The sequence below is a fragment of the Colossoma macropomum genome, unplaced genomic scaffold (assembly GCF_904425465.1).
Source record: "Colossoma macropomum unplaced genomic scaffold, Colossoma_macropomum, whole genome shotgun sequence".
Taxonomy (NCBI): domain Eukaryota; kingdom Metazoa; phylum Chordata; class Actinopteri; order Characiformes; family Serrasalmidae; genus Colossoma; species Colossoma macropomum.
Window position 1 is genome coordinate 17,565,375 of NW_023494802.1, and position 21,601 is coordinate 17,586,975.

The following is a 21,601-nucleotide window of genomic DNA, read 5'->3' on the forward strand; positions in this document are numbered from 1 at the left end:
TTCAGCTAGAAGGCCATGCTGTAGAAGTGGTAGCGTTCATTAGGTGTTTTACGAAAGCGACGTACAGAACAGAACTTGTGTGCACTTTCGAGATTGTTGAATGCCAACTGACGACCTTTCAGCCAAAATCTATAGGGAAAAAAAACACATTATTAGCTAACGGATGTCTATTGATCGCAAAAGGAGTGGGACAAAATGCGTGTGTCTTTTACATGTTTGTTGCTGTTCAGTGTAAATCTGTGTTCTGTCTGTGAAACGTAGAATTCCCTTGGAGGCAGCATTCGGGCAGTGTTGAGACCGAGATCTGGCGAGGCCACCACGTCTAAACAAACAGGTCTAAGCTCTGAGAAACGTCTCGCTTTGGGTCAAACCCTGAATCTGAAAGCTGTAAACGAAGTGAGAAAACCAGAGGTTGAGCGGGAGCTCTAAGATTTCCATTGATATGCTGACCGGCGTCTCTCGCTCCTGCACCGCGAGAGTGGAGGAGACGTTAGTTGCATAAATTTCCGTCCATTTCGTATAATGTCAGAACCTTCCCTGGCCTCATCCTCTCCTTCTCCTGTAACCTTTCCCCAGGAAAGATGTGGAGTTGCATTTGAATATGAAAGTGCTCTGCTTTAAGAGAACGTTAGAGGAGAACATGGGGAATAGGGTTACTCCTCTGATCTTTCTGCTGTAGGACCAGCTCATCCGTAAAGGTTGATTTTTTATTTTCAGCCTAATCTCTGTCTGCTGCATCCCCAGCATACGGTTAATTACTACAGGCAGTAATTTCTTTGTACTTAGAAAAGGACGGGAAATGCATCGATTGCAATAGAAGCTAATGAGCAGTTGTTGCAGTTGCAGCATGTGCCCATTGACTTCTATTGTAAGTGTTCAGAGTGTTTAGGGTTCATGTCAAAATTATTATCCTTGGTAATTGACTGTGTGCTATGGATGCAATAGATAGAAATTATGTTGAAAAATGTCAGAATTAAAGCTTTCTATTGCAGGAGTAGTTCGTAGCCCCAGCGCTGCACCTTTCAATAAGCTAATACATTCAATCTAACATTCACCTCAGTCTTTCATGAGCTGGATTAGACATGTTAGAGCAAGGACTTCAGTGTCCAGCGAATATATGGTCAGGACTATGACTGCTAGTGTAGTCCTAAGACTATATTACTTCTATTAAGTAGCACTGCAGGGAGATCGTTATCTTTATTTGGCCACAATGGAAGTTCATGATAAACATTGGTATCTGCTTATTACCACTGACATCAGTACCATGAAGCATGCATGAGTTCTTATGCCTTGTTGCATGCTGTCTTAGCAGTAGTTGTCAGTGATGATAAGTAGCTAGAAATGTTGTATTTATTTATTTATTTATTTATTTATTTGAATTTTATCAAGTTTCATAATGTAGCCAGTCCTCTGGAGCGGTCTTATGTCTGAAAGTGTAGCACTGTAATTTTAATATACTTTCCCCGTTCAAACCAAATCGTATATAGCTCATTGAATTGAACTGCATGGTCTGGGTTTTGGGGGGTTAGAAGGTAGACAGAGGGCTGAACATGAGAGCCACATTAAAGTTGGGTTGCTTGGGTTGCGTTTACATTACAAGCCTTATTGCTCAATTCAGATTTTTTGCTCAGATTCAATTTTGATAAAAATTCAGATTGGGATCATTCTCATTAGTGAAGAGAAGTGAATTTGAAAGTGGTTTAAATTAGATTAGAAAGGATCTGTTTTTGTGTTCACACAGCACTGAAAAAAATGGATGATGTGGCCAATCTAGGATTACATATCAACTGTAAAACAAAAACTGACCTAGGTTTTGATATGACAGAGATTTGGCTTAAATGTGATTTGAAAAGATCGGGATTTTGTGTTCACTCAGCTCTGAAAACATTGGTACATATTGGTATATATGATTATGTGGCTGATCTAGGATTGCATATCATCACTGTCATAACAAAACCTTTTAACTCCAAAATAAGTTTGTAGTTGAGGAAACATTTAAAAATGTAATGAGGTTTTGATGTGACAGCAACGAGACCCAAGTAGAATAAATGTGATTTGATAAAATCTGGATTTTGTGTTCACACAGCTCTGAAAAAAATGGTCATGATATAACCGATCTAGGATTGCAACTCCAAAAAATAAGTTTATAGATAAAGAAACGTTAAAAAACTGAATGAGGTTTTGACGTGACAGTGACGATATCAAAGTGGAATAAATGTGATTTGAAAAGATCTGGATTTTGTGTTCACACAGCTCTGAAAAAAATCATCGCATGGTCCATGATGTGACCAGTCTAAGATTACTTGTTGTCACTGTCGTATCAAAACCTCATATCTCCAAAATGACTTCATACATGACGGAAAATAACATCGTTAAAATATGATTTAGGATGGTAACATGACTTTATCAAAGTAAGTGGTCCATCCATCATGAAATGCTCTCACAGTGTAAAGGGCAGCTAGTTATGAGGTTCTGATATGACAGAGATGATTTAAAAGTGGCTCAAAGCTGATTTGAAAAATTTGTGTTCACACAGCTCTAAAAGAATCTGATTTCATAATCCGATGTGCACCACTGCAGTGTGAACATAGCCTTGGACTGATACATGGATAAATATTAAATGAGCTAGTGGCCTCAAAGCCCTTTGTCATGACCTGAGAGAAGACATCTGAGTTGAAAGCACGCACTGAGCAGGAAGGCACGATATTGTCAGAATGATACTGTGTTTCCCATTAAGCTGATAGAACCAAAATGGCCCTCAATCTGTAGGCGCCGTAGCCTACAGCTCTGTGGTGTTCTCATGTGTGCCTTTTCTCACTTCACTTAGCTGCAGGAAAGGGTGTGTTTACATTCGGGTGATAGGTTCAAATGCCACTCAGGGTGTCAATTTTTTTTTTTTTGTGTGGGGGGGGGCATATGGGTATATGATTTTCTTTATTAAAACGGTCGCCATTGAAAATGTTCGTTTGCTGTTTTTACATGAAAAAAGACATAATATCTAAAACTATTCTTCCCAAAAAAGTTCTACAGAAACTGTGACACTATTTCAGGTTGTTAACCGCACTATTGGTGATTAATCTGAGGGAAAGTATCAACCAATCTAATATGTCAAAGTTGAAGCAATTGTGCACAGGGCATTATTCTGACAGCAGTGGGAGTCTGTACATTTGTAATAAAGGAAAAGTGTTGTTGTTGTACTAAAGAATATTTCCAAAAAAAAAATGACAAAAAAAAATAGTTTGTGACTTCATCCACAGCCAAAGCCCGTCCGGCCGAGTCCTTTTTACAGAGATGAGCTATTTTTACTGGTGATTTTGTAGCCACAAATCGTATTCTCCTTTAGAAAGTGACAAAAGAAATTGGTACTTCCAAAAATAATACGCACTTCCACAATAATAGACTGTATGAGTTTTTTGTTACTTTTGTAGCGACGGTCATTTCTTTGCTAACGTGTTTTGTAGGGCGGGACAGGCTGTGGCTGTGGAGCTTTCATGGCCTCATTTGGAAGTTTAAGTGTGTGTAGTTGGGTTTGGACTGTGACTGTGTTCGTGCATTCTTGTATCTGTGCTCACCCATATCAGTGTTATGAGAAAAGCAATGTCTGTTTTTTTGTGGAAGCATCGTTCATTTATTCATTTCAATGTTATATATGAAGAACTCGAAAAAAAATAAAGTGAAAATAACCATGACCTTTCTCAGCGTACCCTTTATATGCGTTCGTCTGTGTGCGGCTACTATTTATTTGCTGAATGAGACATATTGGGGAAAAAAAGAAACATGAAATGTGGCCTGTGCAAAAATCGTGACATGTTTATTTAATTTTTTTTCAATATGTCAAAATAGCTAGGGCGTGGCGCAGTGGGTAGCGCTGTCGGCTCTCAGCAAGAAGTCCAAAGACATGCAGTTGGGCCAATTGGACATGGTAAATAACACCCCTAGGTGTGAGTGTGTCTGTGAATGTACACCGATCAGGCATAACCTTATGACCTTCTCATTGTTTCTACGCTCATTGTCCATTTTATCTTTACAGACTGTAGTCCATCTGTTTCTCTGCGTACTTTGTTAGCCCCCTTTTACCCTGTTCTTTAGTGATCAGGACCCCCATGGACCCTCACAGAGCAGGTACTATTTGGGTGGTGCTGGAGTTTTTAAACACTGTGTCCACTCACTGTCTACTCTATTAGACACTCCTACCTTGTTGGTCCACCTTGTAGATGTAAAGTCAGAGACGATAGCTCATCTGCTGCTGCACAGTTTGTGTTGGTCATCCTCCAGTCCTTCATCAGTGGTCACAGGACGCTGTTGGCTGGATATTTTTGGTTGGTGGACTATTCTCAGTCCAGCAGTGACACTGAGGTGTTTAAAAACTCCAGCAGCACTGCTGTGTCTGATCCACTCAGACCAGCGCAACACACACTAACACACCACCACCACCACATCAGTGTTACTGCAGTGCTGAGAATGATCCACCACCCAACTAGTACCTGCTCTGTGAGGGTCCATGGGGGTCCTGACCACTGAAGAACAGGGTAAAAGGGGGCTAACAAAGTATGCAGAGAAACAGATGGACTACAGTCTGTAACTGTAGAACTACAAAGTGCACCTATATAGTAAGTGGAGCTGATAAAATGGACAATGAGCGTAGAAACAAGGAGGTGGTCAGAATGTTATGCCTGATCAGTGTATATGTCTGCCTGTCTGCCCTGTGATGGACTGGCGGCCTGTCCAGGGTGTTCCCTGCCTTCTGCCCAATGACCACTGGGAAAGGCTCCAGCTCCCCCACGACCCAGAAGGATACGCGGCTTAGAAAATGTGTGTGTGTGTAAACTAGCTAACTTTTTTCAATAAGCTGAACTACCTAAACTACATAAATAGAAATTGTGCAGATTCCATATTTAAGTTTGTTCACTGAAGAGGATGTGGTAACTTATTTTCATTTAGAAGAACAGCAAAACAGCATAATTCGACCAGGTGTTCCACAGCAGTCCTCAGGCCCCTTATTTGAGAACCACTGCTATACTGTGACCCTAAGCTGGGATACTAAAGGCCAGTGTAGGTAAGTCTCATGTTTCCACCCACTGCCAATTTTCTTTTATTCAGAATATGATATATTTCCAAAGGTATCCAGAGGCACCTGTTCAGCAAATTCAGCTATTTTAAGGTGCACCCATTGCTGAAACAAGTGTTCAATTACACACACACACACACACACACACCTACACACACACACACACACACATACACACACACACACACACACATACACACACACACACACGCACTAAAAAGTGTTTCATCAAATAAACCTAAAAAAATGTGGTAACAAGCAATAGAACTAGTTTTGCTCAACAAATTAATTTAAAGAATCACTTATTCTAAGTATTTATTTAGGTTGAATAAAACTAGTTTACTTACTTTTTAGGTTCATCTGAGGAAACACTTTTTACAGTGCAGCTTGTAAAATCTTCATACACCATAAAAAGTGGCTTCATGTGGTAACAAGCAATTAAACTAATTTTATTCAACTTCAAAAACTACACTGAAAGAATTGTTCATTCAAAGTATTCGTTTAGTTTGAATAAAACTATTTAATTTACTTGTTACCACATGAAGCACTTTTTTAAGTAGATCTGATGGGCCACTTTTTACAGTGTAGAAAAGCATTGAGTGTAGAATGAGATGCTTTGGAGCAGCACATGAGTTTAAGATCACAATGCCCAATTCCAAGCCTCAGCTAGAGGGGTAGAAACCCCCCCCACCCCACCGCCCCATCATTGGGCTGTGGAGTAGTTACTTGGTTTCAAAAGTAACACTGAATGAGGGAATGTCTACAAACTTTTGGACACAAAGTCTAAAGGATTAGAGTTTACAAGAATGGTAATATAACAATACAAGGAAAAAACACATTTTAATATTGGAAAAGAACCTTAGGGTTGTCCTGCCTACTTACTCTAAAGGATTAGATCTCTGACCACTGTGTGGAATATAAATATTGCATTCATTACTAGAAAAGCATCCTGTTTTCATTTCGACCATGTCAAACAGACTATATATGTATTTTGGAGTCTTACTCCAAAATACTGTATATCTCTGTTGTCGGAAGAAAACATTGTATCTCCAAAATGGTAACTTTACAAGAGAAGGAAAAAAAACATACTTTACTTTTAATGTAAGTCAATGGAACCAGACTTTTTTCCCCCCCAAGTCATTTTGGGCCGCTTCTCTTGGTCCTTTCATCATAAAATTTACAAAAAAATACAAGCTGCTTCGGGTTTCCTCCCAAAGACATGCAGGCCAGTTGAAGATGCTAAATTGCCCCTAGGTGTGAAGGTGTGTAAGAACGTGTATCTCTGCCTGTCTGCCCTGTGATGGACTGGCAACCTGTCCAGGGTGTTTCCTGCCTTCCGCCCAATGAGCACCAAGATAGGCTCCAGCTCCCCCTGTGACCCAGGAGGATAAGCGGCTTGGATGATGAGTGAGTGAGTAAGTTAAAAGAAAAAAAAAATAATGAAAATGGCATTTAGTGCATTTTGGAACAAAGGCTATTCATATAGAATAAGATCCACAAGCCCCCCCATATTAATGGAGACTGGGGTTAACTGAAGGCTTCCACTGGCCAGTGGAGACTGTGACAAGCACCCTCTCTGTAGCTTCAAACTGTAGCTTCTTATCAAAAAGCACTTCTCATCAATATGTTTAGGCTGGAGTAGAGCATGTTAGAGAGTTCAGGCCGTTCTAAACGTGATTTCCCTTTAGATGAATTCAGAAAGCCCAGTCTTTGAGGGTGGTACAGTGTTCCAGGCCTTTGCCTTGTGTGCCTCAGAAATGAGAGTGATTGTGCTGTTTTCATCCTCAGATCAAAAAGTAACACATGCTGACCTCTGCTGGTGTTAGGCAAAATAGCCAGCATCAAGAGCTCTGTTCAGCACATGAAGGACACATCCACAACACAAAACACGTCATATTATCCTCTATTTGGAATTTAATTTTGAAACCAAAAAGCTATAGCTTATATATAGCTTATATTATAACTATCTATAAGCTATATCAGTCATAGGAGAATGGTGGCTATCAGGATCAGGAAGTGTGAATATGAGGACAAGTCTTATAACTGACACCTGAATGTAGTTATTAAACACAGCAATAATGTGAATATAATGAGAAATACTGCACATGATTCGTTCAGCTATAGCATTAAAACGACCTCCTTGTCCATTTTAATCGGCTCCACTTACCATATAGGAGCACTTTGTAGTTCTACAGCTACAGACTGTTCTCTGCATACTTTGTTAGCCCCCTTTAACCCTGTTCTTCAGTGGTCAGGACCCCCACAGGACCACCAGGTACTACTTGGGTTGGTGGATCATTCTTAGTGATAATGACGTGGTGGTGGTGTGTTAGTGTGTGTTGCGCTGGTGCGAGTGGATCAGACACAGCACTGCTGCTGGAGTTTTTAAGCACTGTGTCCACTCACTGTGCACTCTATTAGACACTCCTACCTTGTCAGTCCACCTTGTAGATGTAAAGTCAGAGACAGTAGCTCATCTGTTGCTGCACAGTTTGCATTGGTCATCCTCTAGTCCAGTGTTTCTCAAGCTCGGTCCTGGAGGCCCACTGTCCAGCACATTTTAGTGCTTTAGCCCAACAGCAGGCTGGTAATGAGCTGATTAGTTGGATCAGGTGTGTTGGGAGCAGGGAAAACAATGCGCCTTATTAACGCGTGGGAACAAGATCCTAATGCGTGGCCACGCCTTAGTAACGCGTGGGAATGAGATGATTAAGTCGTGGCCATGACTTAGTAAGGCGTGGGAATGAGATCATGTCTTACTAAGTCGTGGCCACGCATTAGGATTTCGTTCCCACGCTTTACTAAGTCGTGGCCACGACTTAATCATCTCATTCCCACGCCTTACTAAGTTGTGGCCACGCATTATTTTTATTTATACAGGATGATTAAGTCGTAGCCACAACTTAGTAAGGCGTGGGAACGAGATCACGGCTTACTAAGTCATGGCCATGCATTAGGATCTCATTCCCACGCCTTACTAAGTCATGGCCACGCATTAGGATCTCGTTCCCATGCTTTACTAAGTCGTGGCCACGACTTAATCATCTCATTCCCACGCCTTACTAAGTCGTGGCCACGCATTAATTTTTTTATTTATGCATACATACACATATACATACGGAGTCCCACTGGTGACATCCTGTATAAATAAAAATAATGCGTGGCCACGACTTAGTAAGGCGTGGGAATGAGATGATTAAGTTGTGGCCACAACTTAGTAAAGTGTGGGAACGAGGTCCTAATGCGTGGCCACGACTTAGTAAGCCGTGATCTCGTTCCCACGCTTTACTAAGTCGTGGCCACGACTTAATCATCTCATTCACACGCCTTACTAAGTCGTGGCCATGCGTTAGGATCTCGTTCCCACGACTTACTAAGTAGTGGCCACGCATTATTTTTTATTTATGCACACATACACATATACATATACACACTCACTCACTCACTCACTTTCTCTCTCTCTCTCTCTCTCTCTCTCTCTCACACACACACACACACACATAACACACACACATACAAGAGGAAAGCCAGTTAATCAAGTGTCTCTCCATAAAGAAATCACAGAAATTCAAAAATATTACTTTTCTTAGTTTCTACAAGATGTAAGGACTGGAGCAGTGATTTAAATTCCACTCAAAACAGGGACGGGGTTGGCGAAAAGCCTCTTCTAGAAACGCTCGGCTCCCTCCGTGTGACGCTGCCGCTGCGTGTGACGTCAGCGCGTCAGCTGTTTTGTGTTTACATCGCGTCGCTCTTGTGTTTGTTTGTTGTTGTTCTCCGCAGCGAAGTTGAGCTCCGTTGTTTTCTGCGCCCAGGATGTCGTAGCCGAATCCGGAAAGTACGCGGCCGCGCAGTCGATGGACAGACACGCCGCTGTTTCGCATGAAACAGCTGCTCGTTTCCGCACGGTAAGGGCGAACGAGACACGGCGGACTGACTGGCAGCGCCTGTGGCTCCTTCGAGGCACTGTTTTGTTTTCGCAGCTAGCGCGGCTAAGTTAGCCGAGTTAGCGCTGCTTCTTCCGTGGCGCTTCGTATATTTAACCTATTTAATTCCGACGGACGAGGACAGTACGGCGTTTCTCATTTGTCCAGTTGTTAAAATTAACCTGCGTGAGAGCGTCGCTTCACTCGTCTTTCGTGTTATTTTGCAAAGCTGAAAGCTTCTTGGTCGCTAGCTTCTTGTTCGAATTTCCCCGTTCCACCTTAAATTGCGCAGCAGTTGCATGTTGGCGCTTCAGGCATCTGTACGTAACTGCTGCACTATTTAAGGTGGAACGGGAAAATTCGAGTAGGAAGCCAACTTGTCTCGTCGATTTTTTTTATTTTTCTGTTTGGCAGTTACTACCTTAGTTACCTCGCTCGCTTTGCCCACTCTTTGTTTTTCTGGGTCTTAGTTAATCATTGCGAAATTAAATCTTGCTTTCCATCCAAGAGAGCTAAAGTAACGCAGGGTCGGTCAGTGTGGCTGTTTTGCGTGATAAAGTGCTTCAGAAGACTGTTCAGTTTTCTGAAAAGCGCTGTATAAATCAAACATCTTACTATTGTTGTTGTTGTTATTATTATTATGATTATAGTTTTCACAGCCCAGCAATCTCTATGTTTGTAATCTGTAGGTATACATTGCATATATTGCACATATATGCTTGACCCTATATTTCCACGTAGTGGTCAGAGAGTATAGTCTAGTGTAGTCATTTGCTGTTGAGCAGCAATTCATGTCATCCTCAGTTTACAGTGGTACAAGATCAAAGGACTGGCCAGTAGCACATGGTTGTGAAGGCCTCAAGTGCCTTATTGGATTGCCCCTATTTGGCGTTCCTCGAAATTACTTGAATTGGTCTTAGATGTGTTTTGTTGTCCTTTGCAGACTGCCTGACTACTTCAACTGATAAACAAATAACCCTCTGGTCTAAATGGAGCCTCTGGCAGGAGTTCCAACTGGGGCATAAAAGACTGTGTCACTTTTCGCTTGGTATTGTTTGACTTCCTGAAATAGAACAGCCAGTCGTCTCCTCCAGAGTGAAAAAAGCAATGATAAAAAGCTGTGCCGTCTTTTAATATACAATGAAACTTTAATGTCCTTTATTTGTTACACTGTATGACTCATGAACAGTTTAATCAGTCTTTATTATCGATATAGCTTACTTGGCAACCAGACATTAGATAACACTGCAAGATTACAACTGTTTGGAATAAAATATAGGGCTACAGTGTTATTAAAAGATGAGGATTTGTAATTGTGAAACGCTCTTTCATCAGGACTGCAGTGTCTTATAACCATAGCTCTGTGCTACATGAAAGAAAAAGCATGAAAAAGATGCTATTTAACAATTGTTATGATAAAGTAAATGAACAAAAGTGAATAAACAAAGATAATAAAGTAAATAATGTGATTGAAACCTGTTTACCAGCTGTTATTTTTCAGTTACATAATTTAATAATGAATCACAAACCCTATTGTTGTAATTGATACATTAATTCATATATATTCATATATTGTTATATATGTATTTCTCACCCCAGACAGTGAAAGGCCTCAAGCAGGTCAGACCCTAGACTCTCGCTCTCCTTTCACCATGGGTGGTGCTGTCAGCGCTGGAGAGGACAATGACGAGCTGATCGACAACCTGAAGGAGGCTCACTACATCCGCTCAGACCTGGTGGAAAGGGCTTTCCGAGCCATTGACCGAGCCGATTACTATCTGGAGGAGTACCGGGACAGTGCCTACAAAGACTTGGCCTGGAGGCATGGCAATCTCCACCTTTCTGCTCCCTGCATCTACTCTGAGGTGATGGAGGCCTTGGAGCTGCAGCCTGGCCTGTCCTTCCTCAATCTGGGCAGTGGCACGGGCTACCTCAGCACCATGGTGGGCCTCATCTTGGGTAAGTTGCCTGTTGGCCACTTTTAAAGAAATAGTTTGGTGAAAAATCAACTTGGCATCATTTTTCTTTAAATCCTGATGTAGTTGATCAGCCAAGGCATGTTTGGTGTCCCCTCTTTAGTTGGCATTGGGCCTATAGCTAATAAGTAATGCATATATCACACCATTTACCATCATCTGAACTGTAAACCTGAATCAGTGCACACTTGATTCAAGTAGTGAAATAATCTCAAACAGGCTTTCTTATATGGGTTCTAACACTATGATGTATTTCCATCCTTCAGTATGCACAAAACTACGGTCAAAATTCGAAACCTGCCTTTTAGGTATGCAGTGCATCTTTGTATTTAAGGTTACAGTGTGTGATTGGCTAGGCATGCAGTTTACACAATGATAATTCCTTTACTGCACTACGTATGTATTACAGCACTACACTCTCAGAAATAAAGGTAGTAAACTGTCACTGGGGCAGCCCCCCTCTTGTCACTGGGGTGGTCCCCTCAAGGTTACCTCTCAGTACCTTTAGTCAGGGAACATAACTGTACCATAATCCACTGATATGATATTCTCTAAGCTGTACTGACTCCACACACCCCGTCTCGTCTCCAGGCTTTTTATTTTACTGAATATGAAAAAGGTACAAATACGAACTTTTCACCTGGAAAAACTTATTTAAGGTTCACAGTTAGAACTTAAAACCATTGTTGTGCCTTTGAGGGAACATTTACATTGTTTGTACCTTAATGAACAAAAAAATATACCTGTACAGTAGCCTTATTTCTAACAGTGCAGCTACTAGCCTTGTAGCTCCAGAGAACTAAAAAAAAGCAACACTAAACACCAAACATGTCTTGATGGATCAACTATTTTTGGGATAAGAGGGAAAATATATAGGTTAATACATATGGGTGCTTTATTTTATATATATATATATATATATATATATATATATATATATATATATATATATATATATATATATATATATATATATCGCTGTAAAACCTTCTGTCTCCAAAATGGTAACTTTACAGGGAAAGGAAAAAACTTACTTTACTTTTAATGGAAGTCAATGGAAGCAGTCCCCAGTCTTTTGGGGTCGTTTCTTTTGGTCCATTCGTAATGAAATTTACACACAATGTAAAGGGCAACAGGCATTTTCGAATTATGTCAAAAGCTAAAAAACTGGAGATACAAGGTTTTCTTCTGTTAGCAACTATATATATATATATATATATATATATATATATATATATATACACATAATTACTGTTATTACAGGACTACAGTGTGCAAAAGTTAGGGACCACCCATCATATTTCATTTCCAGCCAAAATAGCCATTAAGTGCAATCCACTTTCATGAGGAAAGGGAAAGTCAGTTGAAAATAAGTGAGTTTTCAAAACTGGAGTTGAAAAATTATTTTACAAAATTGGACAATGGTGCAAGACCTGGTAGACCACCAAAACTGTCACAGTCAGATAAATGGTACTTAAAACTTTTAAGAGATAGAAAATCAGAAAATCAGGCTCCACTCTTGCCTCAGATCTGAAAAACCCACTGGTGAGAAGACAGCTAACACTGTGGGTATGTAGGTGTCACAAAACTGTCAGTGAGAAAAGGAAATGTACAAAAAAGAAGAAAATTTCCAAATCAAACAAAGAAGCTACTGGTGTTCACAGATTAATGAACTGGCTTCTTCAAAACTCAGATCTCAGGATCTCTGAATGTGTGAGAAGCAGAAAATGCAACCAACTTCTAAGACTCACACTCAGTGTAAAGTGGTGTGTGGAATGCAGAAGGGCTGATCTCCCTCTGATCTTCGTGGTGTTTACAGGTCCGTTTGGGGTGAACCATGGCGTGGAGCTGCATGCGGATGTGGTGGAATATGCCTACCAGAAACTGGACTACTTTATTAAAACCAGCGACAGCTTTGACAAGTGAGCTGTGTCCAGTAGGATATTTTTAACCTTTGCTTGGGAAACCCCAGGCACATTGTTTCTATGTGTTTGCATCACATAGTATGTAAGGTTTTCATCCGAGATAGCATCTTCGTATGTGTGTGTTTTATGTTTATATTTGCTTAAAGTACCTTCTTGACATTGATTCATTCACAGATTTGTACACTTCTAGTCATTTGAGGTGTAATTTGAATCAGTGACTCATTCAGCTGTGGCACAGTTTCTGCAGGGGCTGTTATGCCACCGGGACTGGAATTTGAGTCCCATATGCCTAGGCTTTCTGCCTGCTCCTGATGTAAGCCGTGTATCAGCCTCCATCAACTGGGTTGAGCTGCTTTGTTATACTGCATTCATGCAGTGACAGCGTTCATATTGGAAAAAACCTGTTACACTGGGATCTGCCTACAGCTAAACTTGGAAGAACGGAGAACATTGGCAGGGATATGTAGATAAAAATGATGTAAATGGTTGAAACGTTTAAAATTCTGTGTATAAATGTTCTGCGGAGTTTTTTATAGTGGACCCTTTTATTACTTTTATCATTTTGAAGCTATACAGACTTTATACCAGCGCAACATCCACTTACACTACTATGTTAGGGTTTCTGCTGTGCTGACAGTGGTCCACCAGAACACCACACAAATGATATCGAGCCAGTGGTGGTTCCCTTTTAAGTTGATGGCTGTGTTGCTGGGAGCTGATAAACAGGGCTACAGTCAATAATTGTAAATCTACAAAGTGCATCTCTATAAACTGGCAACTCTGTTGATTTCATGAACTGATCAAATGTTTTGCAGGTTCGAGTTTTGTGAGCCCTCCTTCGTGGTTGGGAACTGTCTGGAAATCCCCCCAGAGAGCCGGCAATATGACAGAGTCTACTGTGGGGCTGGAGTTCAAAAAGAGTATGAGAACTACATGAAGAACCTGCTGAAAGTTGGTGGGATCTTAGTTCTCCCTCTGGAGGAGAAGGTCAGTACATATACATATATATACAGAGCTTTTTTTATGTTATCGTTTAGACCAGGGGTCGCAACCCAGATGTTGAGAAGAGCCGTTTTGTCCTCTCAACAAAAATCAAAACACCTTCAGAGCCACGACATTTTATGTCCATTTTACTGAAGTACTGTTTTACCATCTTGGCTGTAAATATGTCTCAGTATGTGCTGATGTCCTAGTGTAGACTAAAAAACATAATATAAATGAAAACGCACTTACTTTGCTCTGCTTCAAGCTTTAGCTCAGCTATAGCTGCTTTTCTCACATCTCCGGCAGGAAACTTTTACTCAAAATTGGAATAGTTTCTCAACGTTTGACTTTTTACGAGGCTGAGGTTGCTTCTCGTTCACCAGATTCTTGTTCGAATTTTTACATTTCACCTTAAATGGAATGTAACTGCGGCACCATTTAAGGTGGAACGGGAAAATTTGAACAAGAAACTCCAGCTTCGCGACTTTTATTTTCTGACAGTTTCTCTTTGCAGATTAAACGAATCAGGAAACTAGCTGAGTGCTTATAAATGCAAATAAGTCCATTCATCTCCAGATTATTGATGTTCGTCTTAAATCTTTCTCTTCGTCTTTTCAGCACACGAGTGGTCATCAACCCACAGACCTCTCAGACAACAAAGTAGATACAAAGTCTATACATGGGGTACTTCAGGATATCCAGTGAGGATACTTACTTTGAGAATAATACAGTTGACATTATAAGCAATACACAAGCCAAAAAACTAGATCATAATTCATCAATTATATACTGAATAATGCACGTAAAAGCATGTGTTTGGGCAAAAAAGAGTTTCTAAAACTTACTTTAAAGGCCTTAATGTCTAAGCACCTCTGTATCTATATAAATCAGATCAGTATAAAATGTTTCAAAACGTTTTTACTGCATCTTTTTTATTTTTGTGCTGATTTAATGCTGTTCTTTTGATTAACATACGATAGGTTTCTTTCCAAAACACACTGTATGCCTTCTTTCTAATGCATTTTCTCATGATATACATTGTTGGATTTACACATACCAGAAATATTAGTGCTTTATTATAATTAATGCCACCTTTATTAGAGAAATAAATCATATTTAAAAAAAAAAAAAGTGTGTTAAACATCAGCTGTTATTCTTTTAACCCTTGTGTGGTGTTGATGTGTTTGTTACCCTGTGGTCTGATGGGCCCACCGCATTAATGTTTTTTTAAATCAATACAGACATAACAATTTATGTAAAAATACCAGATGTTTAAAATATCACAAGTGTCCAGCGTAGGGTTCTCCTTTAGCAGCTGTAGCCAGTCAGCAGCCTGTCCATGTTGTCCACACACACAGACACACACATACTAACAGCAGGCCATGTAGGAGGAGAACAGAGTGAAGGACACAGCACCTCCACACTTTTACTCCCCGCAGGTTCACCCAACACCACATGTGTAATATAAATGTGTGGGGGGTGAACAGAGTGAAGACACTGAAAATGGGTTATTTTATATGTTCTTCACAGAAAATGAGCAAAGGCCAAGAATCTGAGGTTGAAATAATAATAAATCATCATTTTTTTTCTTTTGGCAAACATTGAAAACGGGTCCCACAGACTCCAACACCACACAAGGGTTAAACCTCTTTATATCCAGCATTGCTACAAATACATACAAGCTTTCAGAGCATCCAAATTTAGTGCAGAAACGTGGTAGATATTTCTAACTGAAATGACTGTGTAGCAGAGTTGCTGATGACGTGTTTTCTGAATATTTGTGTCTTGCAGCTGACCAAGATCACCCGCACGGGTCAGAACACCTGGGAGACCAAGAAAATCATCGCAGTGACTTTTGCTCCGCTGGTGCAGCCCAAACAAAGCATCAACGGGGGAGGCAGGAGTGTGCCCCTGCGTGAGTACGCTGCAGTACAGCCTGTCAACCCTCATCAGGCTTCGTTATTGATTCAGAACATTCGGGGGGGCAAAGTACTTCAAGTGTCCTGAATCAGTGCTTCTCAGTCCCACTTCTGCAGCCACCAGGCATCGCATATTTTTGTGGTTTGTCTGTCTTTGCACACCTAGTCGACAAATCGCTTCGCTCTTTAAGAGCTACAGTCTTGTGCGAAAGTCAGAGACTTCCCTTTGTTTATTTAATTTTCTGCCAAAATTGCAGTTAAGTACAAGTTATTCATTTTTCAGGAGATATTTCTGAGGATATTAGATATAAGATAATCTACCTGCATAAGAAAGGGAAAAGTCAAGAGCTGGTAGACCATCAAAACTCTTACCATCAGATAAACAGTGCTTTTATCTTCGAGAGACTCGATCTCCTCTCTTGCTTCAGATCTGAAAAAAACAAAGGAGTTTCTCTCCATCCTTCCTCTACGAGAAAACTCAGTGCTGTAGGTCTGAAAGGATGTGTAGCTGTCAAGAAGCCGTGAAGGAGAAAAGGAAACAGACAGTGTGCTTGAGATTACTCATATCATGAGAAGGAGAAAATGCAACCAAATGCACGACTGAACTTTGGAAGTGTGGGAAAATATCCCTGCAGATTTCTTTGAAAAAATGAAAGCAAGTCTCTTAAAAAAAGTGTAAGCTGTATTAAAAGCTTTTGCGTAATTTTTATTTTTTTTTGTTTTTTTTTTCTGGCTATTTTGACTGGAAATGAAATAAACACAGAACATGGGAAGAAAAAAAACACTGAACGAAAAAGAAAATTTGTTTTAAAATAACATTAAAACAAATAATGATAATTATAACAAGCATTAATAATTAAATAAATAAATATTTATTTAATAAGTAAATAAAAAATGAGTACCAAAAAAGTACCAATAAAACATGAGTGTAAAATAAAAATGCAAAAATGGACATTTTAATTACTTAGTGTGGATCTGTGTCTTGAGGGAGAGAGGTTCCAAGTTTTAAAGCTAACATTATTGATAAATTATATGGATAAACATTACCACACATACATAAATTCATGTAAATATACACCGATCAGGCATAACATCATGACCACGTCCTTGTTTCTACCCTCATTGTCCATTTTATCAGCTCCACTTACTATATAGGTGCACTTTGTAGTTCTACAGTTACAGACTGTAGTCCATCTGTTTCTCTGATACTTTGTTAGCCCCCTTTTACCCTGTTCTTCAGTGGTCAGGACCCCCATGGACCCTCACAGAGCAGGTACTATTTGGGTGGTGGATCATTCTCAGCACAGTAAAACTGACGTGGTGGTGGTGTGTTAGTGTGTTGTGCTGGTCTGAGTGGATCAGACACAGCAGTGCTGCTGGAGTTTTTAAACACTGTGTCCACTCACTGTCCACTCTATTAGACACTCCTACCCTGTCAGTCCACTTTGTAGATGTAAAGTCAGAGACGATAGCTCATCTGCTGCTGCACAGTTTGTGTTGGTCATCCTCTAGTCCTTCATCAGGGGTCACAGGACGCTGCCCACAGGACACTGTTGGCTGAATGTTTTGGGTTGGTGGACTATTCTTAGTCCAGCTGTGACACTGAGGTGTTTAAAAACTCCAGCAGCACTGCTGTGTCTGATCCACTCAGACCAGCACAACACACACTAACACACCACCACCACGTCAGTGCTACTGCAGTGCTGAGAATGATCCACCACCCAAATAGTACCTGCTCTGTGAGGGTCCATGGGGGTCCTGACCACTGAAGAACAGGGTAAAAGGGGGCTAACAAAGTATCAGAGAAACAGATGGACTACAGTCTGTAACTGTAGAACTACAAAGTGCACCTATATAGTAAGTGGAGCTGATAAAATGGACAATGAGCGCAGCGTATAGTATATGTGCATCCTCTTTTACATCTCTTTCATCTTTCCTCCCTTGTCTCCTGTGCACAGCTGTGTTCGAGGTGCGAACGCTGCAGGATCTGGCGCGGATCTCCATCCGACACACCCTACGGCAGCCTACGGCGGTGGCGGAGGGCCGCACCAAGCGACGGGTTTCTTTCCCCGGCGCTCGCGCGATGCACCGCTACGGCCCACGTTTTGAGCGGAGACGCTTCTGCCGACGCTTCTACCGCCAGTGTGTCAACTCTGTGGTGATCCACGACTCCATGATCCCTACAGCGGCCATGGACGAGTGCCAGTACCCGGGCGGGGTGGAGGAGGATGAGGAGGAGGCCAAGGAGGAAGAGGAGAGGGGCTGCCGCAGGGCAGGGGAAGACCTGCCGGAGGAGGATGAGGAGGAGACCACCGGAGACGAAGACGAGAAGAGCAAGAGCGGCTGCGTGAGGGCGGAGCCGCCGGTCAACGTCTTGAGGGAGAGGATCCTGGGACTTCCTTTGCCCGAGCCGCTCAAGATGTACCTGCTGTATTACCGTGACAAATGAGGTATTACTGTGACGTCTGAGGTGATTTGAGATTCAACAGCCTTTCGCATCCCCACTCCTCCGCTAACCTAAGCAACCCCAGCTGGACTAATCCTTCGGTTATGGTACTATAACTGTCCTTTGTCCTTTAAAGAAGCAAGGCTAGATTCTGGAGTCACAAATGAGAATTGAAGTGGGTTTCTCTACCGTCTTAGATTTGTTTGAGCTCATTTTTGAGCCTCTTCTGAGAGCATTTTCTCATTTTAGCAGTATTCCCCTCTCCAGATGCAGTGAAATATCAAATATCAAATGGATGTACATGTACATGACCTTCACGGTGCTGTCACAAGATTTTGGGTGAGATTAGAGCTTGTTGCAGTGAAATGACTGTGAGTAGCATCGCTTTGGCTGGACGTGAAGGACAAAAGCCTCGTTATTTTTCTATAGCTTTACGAAAGACCCCAAAGTCGGCCCTCCACTGTTGAACTTCTTTTTCCTTGCCTACTGTGTTCTCTCTTCATAAGGTACTGGATGCTGTTTGCATGTGTTGTGCTATTGTGCACCTGCATTTTGTCAGTATTCAAGTTTGTGGTGATGCGTTTCAACACTTTACACTGTGTAAACCAGATTACCACCTGGGGGTGACGCTACATTTGACACGGTCATTGTAATGTCCGGTTACCCCGGTAAGGACGTGCACATCACAGTTCCTATCAACTGAATTGAGTACAGTGCCCCAAGGTCTCTCCACATATTCATCCAAACTGAATTACCAAAAGCTTTATAATTGTCAACCTGAATGATCAAGTGATACTGTCCATTTACCAGGATACATCAGTTGTTTTTTTTTTTGGTCTACTCTGCATTTGCATTACATCATAAAGTCAAAGTTACTTTTTAAAAAAAGAAATGAGAAATGATTTTGCTCAGAAATCTGTCCCTACTCAGGAATATTGCAAGGTTCAACCTTTTTTTTGGATCATAGGCAGTTACAAAGACCAAAAATTGTCATATTGATTTTTTTCCAACCAAAAAACAAGAAAAAACAAGAATGCTTGTTGCATTGTTTTGTACTAACCTAATTGTAAAATAGGTTCTGTGAATGATGCCCAGCTATGAGCATCAAAATTATAAGGGATGGAGAAAATCCCAGGCCTCTACTCACCAGACTGGGTTTCTTTAAAAGTGCTTTTCCTTTACCTTTCTTTGATAATGGACAGTGAGACCAATGCTTGGTGGCCCTTAAAACCAAGATGTCATCATTAATAAGTTGTGGAAACATGTTTAAGGTAACAGCATATCTAAACGATAGTTTGAAATGATTGTATGCTTTTAGGTAATGTATAGATCTTTCAATAAATTTCCAAGTTTGCACATGCACTTCGGAGCTGTTACTGGTGAAGTCTGCAAATGTGTTGTGTTTTTGTTGACTTTAGCTTCCTTTGGAAATTTTGTTTACGTTCAGAGTCTTGCTTGAATTGTATGACTCGGAGATTCTGCAACTTCTGTTCCCTGCGCTCAAGAATTGTTTTGAAACAGCAGCGACTTCAGAGCAAGAATAGCTGAAATTGTGCGCAGCAGTAAAAATGTAGAATAACAAAAATGGAAACGTAGTACAGTCTCAGTATGATACAGCTGGTGCAAACAGAACTGTATCACGTATACATAAAATATTTGAATCCCACCCTTGATAATGTGTGTACATTATATGGCCAAAAGTATGTGGACACCCCCTCCTTATCAAGTTCAGGTGATTCCAGTTGCTAACAGGTGTTTGAAATCAAGCACATAGCCATGCAACCTGGTAGTAGAATGGGTCGTACTGAAGTGACTTTAAACGTGGTGCTGCCACCTTTGCCACAAGTCCCTGGCCAACTCTAAGTTCTATTGTTGTTAAACAGAAGCGAATTATCCCAATTATTGAGTTCAGGCCTTTCCAGTTGCTAACAGTGTTTAAAATCAAGCACATAGCCAAGCAACCTCCACAGATGAACACTGGCAGTAGAATGGGTCGTACTGAAGTGACTTTAAATGTGGCGCCAGATAGCAGTGGACCATGCAAATGCTACTGAGTGCTGCAGCACGTAGCTAGTAAAATCATCTAACCTTTGTTGCATTACCAGTTACAGTGTTCCAGGTTGGTATGGTGTAGTGGGTAACACCTCTGTCTTCTACGCTGCAGGCTAGGTTTCAATATCCCCCACCTAGGCAAGCAACCTACACTATATCAATGAGTCCTTGGGCAAGACTCCAAACACTACCTTCACCTACATGTGTAAAATGATCAAATTGTAAATCACTTTAGATAAGAGTGTCGGCCAAACGCCGTAAATGAGCTCCAAACTGCCTCGGAAACACAGTATGGTCTCAGTATGATACAACTGGTGCAAACAGAACTGAATCGCATATACAAAAAATATTTGAATCCCACCCTTGATAACGTTTTTTGGCCTAAAGTATGTGGACACCCCCTCCCAATTATTGAGTTCAGGCCTTTCCAGTTGCTAACAGGTGTATAAAATCAACACATAGCCAAGCAACCTCCACAGATGAACACTGGCAGTAGAATGGGTCGTACTGAAGTGACTTTAAATGTGGCGCTGCCATCTTTGCCACAAGTCAGTTTGAGGAATTTCTGCCCTGGCCAACTCTAAAGTTCTATTATTGTGAAATTGAGCGAATCGATGCAACAACAGCTCGGCCAAAAATCAGTAGACCATGCAAATTCACAGAGCGGGCCTACTGAGTGCTGCAGCACGTAGCTAGTAAGATCATGTAACCTCTGTTGCATTATCAACTAAAGTTCCAGGTTGGTATGGTGTAGTAACACCTCTGCTTTCTTCGCTGTAGACTGGGGTTCAATCCCCCCCTGAGTAAGCACCCTACACTATACCAATAAGAGTCCTTGGGCAAGACTCCAAACACTACCTTCACCTACCTGTGTAAAATGATCAAATTGTAAGTCGCTCTGGATAAGAGTGTCTGCCAAACGCCGTAAATGTAAATGAGTTCCAAACTGCTTCTGGAAGCAACATCGGAACAAAAACTGCATCTGGAGCTTCATGAATAAATTTCACTGCACTAACTGGATTTAGGGGATGCCAGAAGGATGCTACCTACCGGAAAGACCAGTGCCAACTAGTGTTTGTTGAAGAAGGGAATGGTTTCATGAGTTTGGTGTGGAGCAACTCCAGTGGCCTTCATTGAGCCCTGACCTCAACCCCACTGAACACGTTTGGGATGAATTTATAACGTCGGGTATGCGCCAGGCCTTCTCGTCCATCAGTGCCTGACCTCACACATGCTCTTTTGACTGACTGAGCAAAAATTCCCACAGATGCACGACAAAATACACATTAATGCCCATGGTTTTGA

General features: G+C 41.2%; 1 protein-coding gene across 1 annotated transcript; it reads left to right on the top strand.

The window, feature by feature from the left end:
- Window positions 1-8,782: 8,782 nt before the first annotated feature.
- LOC118822417 (protein-L-isoaspartate O-methyltransferase domain-containing protein 2) lies at window positions 8,783-19,613 on the top strand. Its single transcript, XM_036591458.1, has 6 exons — window positions 8,783-8,976; window positions 10,594-10,953; window positions 12,790-12,892; window positions 13,711-13,882; window positions 15,671-15,794; window positions 17,757-19,613. Exons 2-6 carry the CDS (start codon window positions 10,647-10,649, stop codon window positions 18,245-18,247), a joined length of 1,197 nt encoding a protein of 398 aa, XP_036447351.1. The 5' UTR covers window positions 8,783-8,976; window positions 10,594-10,646; the 3' UTR covers window positions 18,248-19,613.
- Window positions 19,614-21,601: the final 1,988 nt, after the last annotated feature.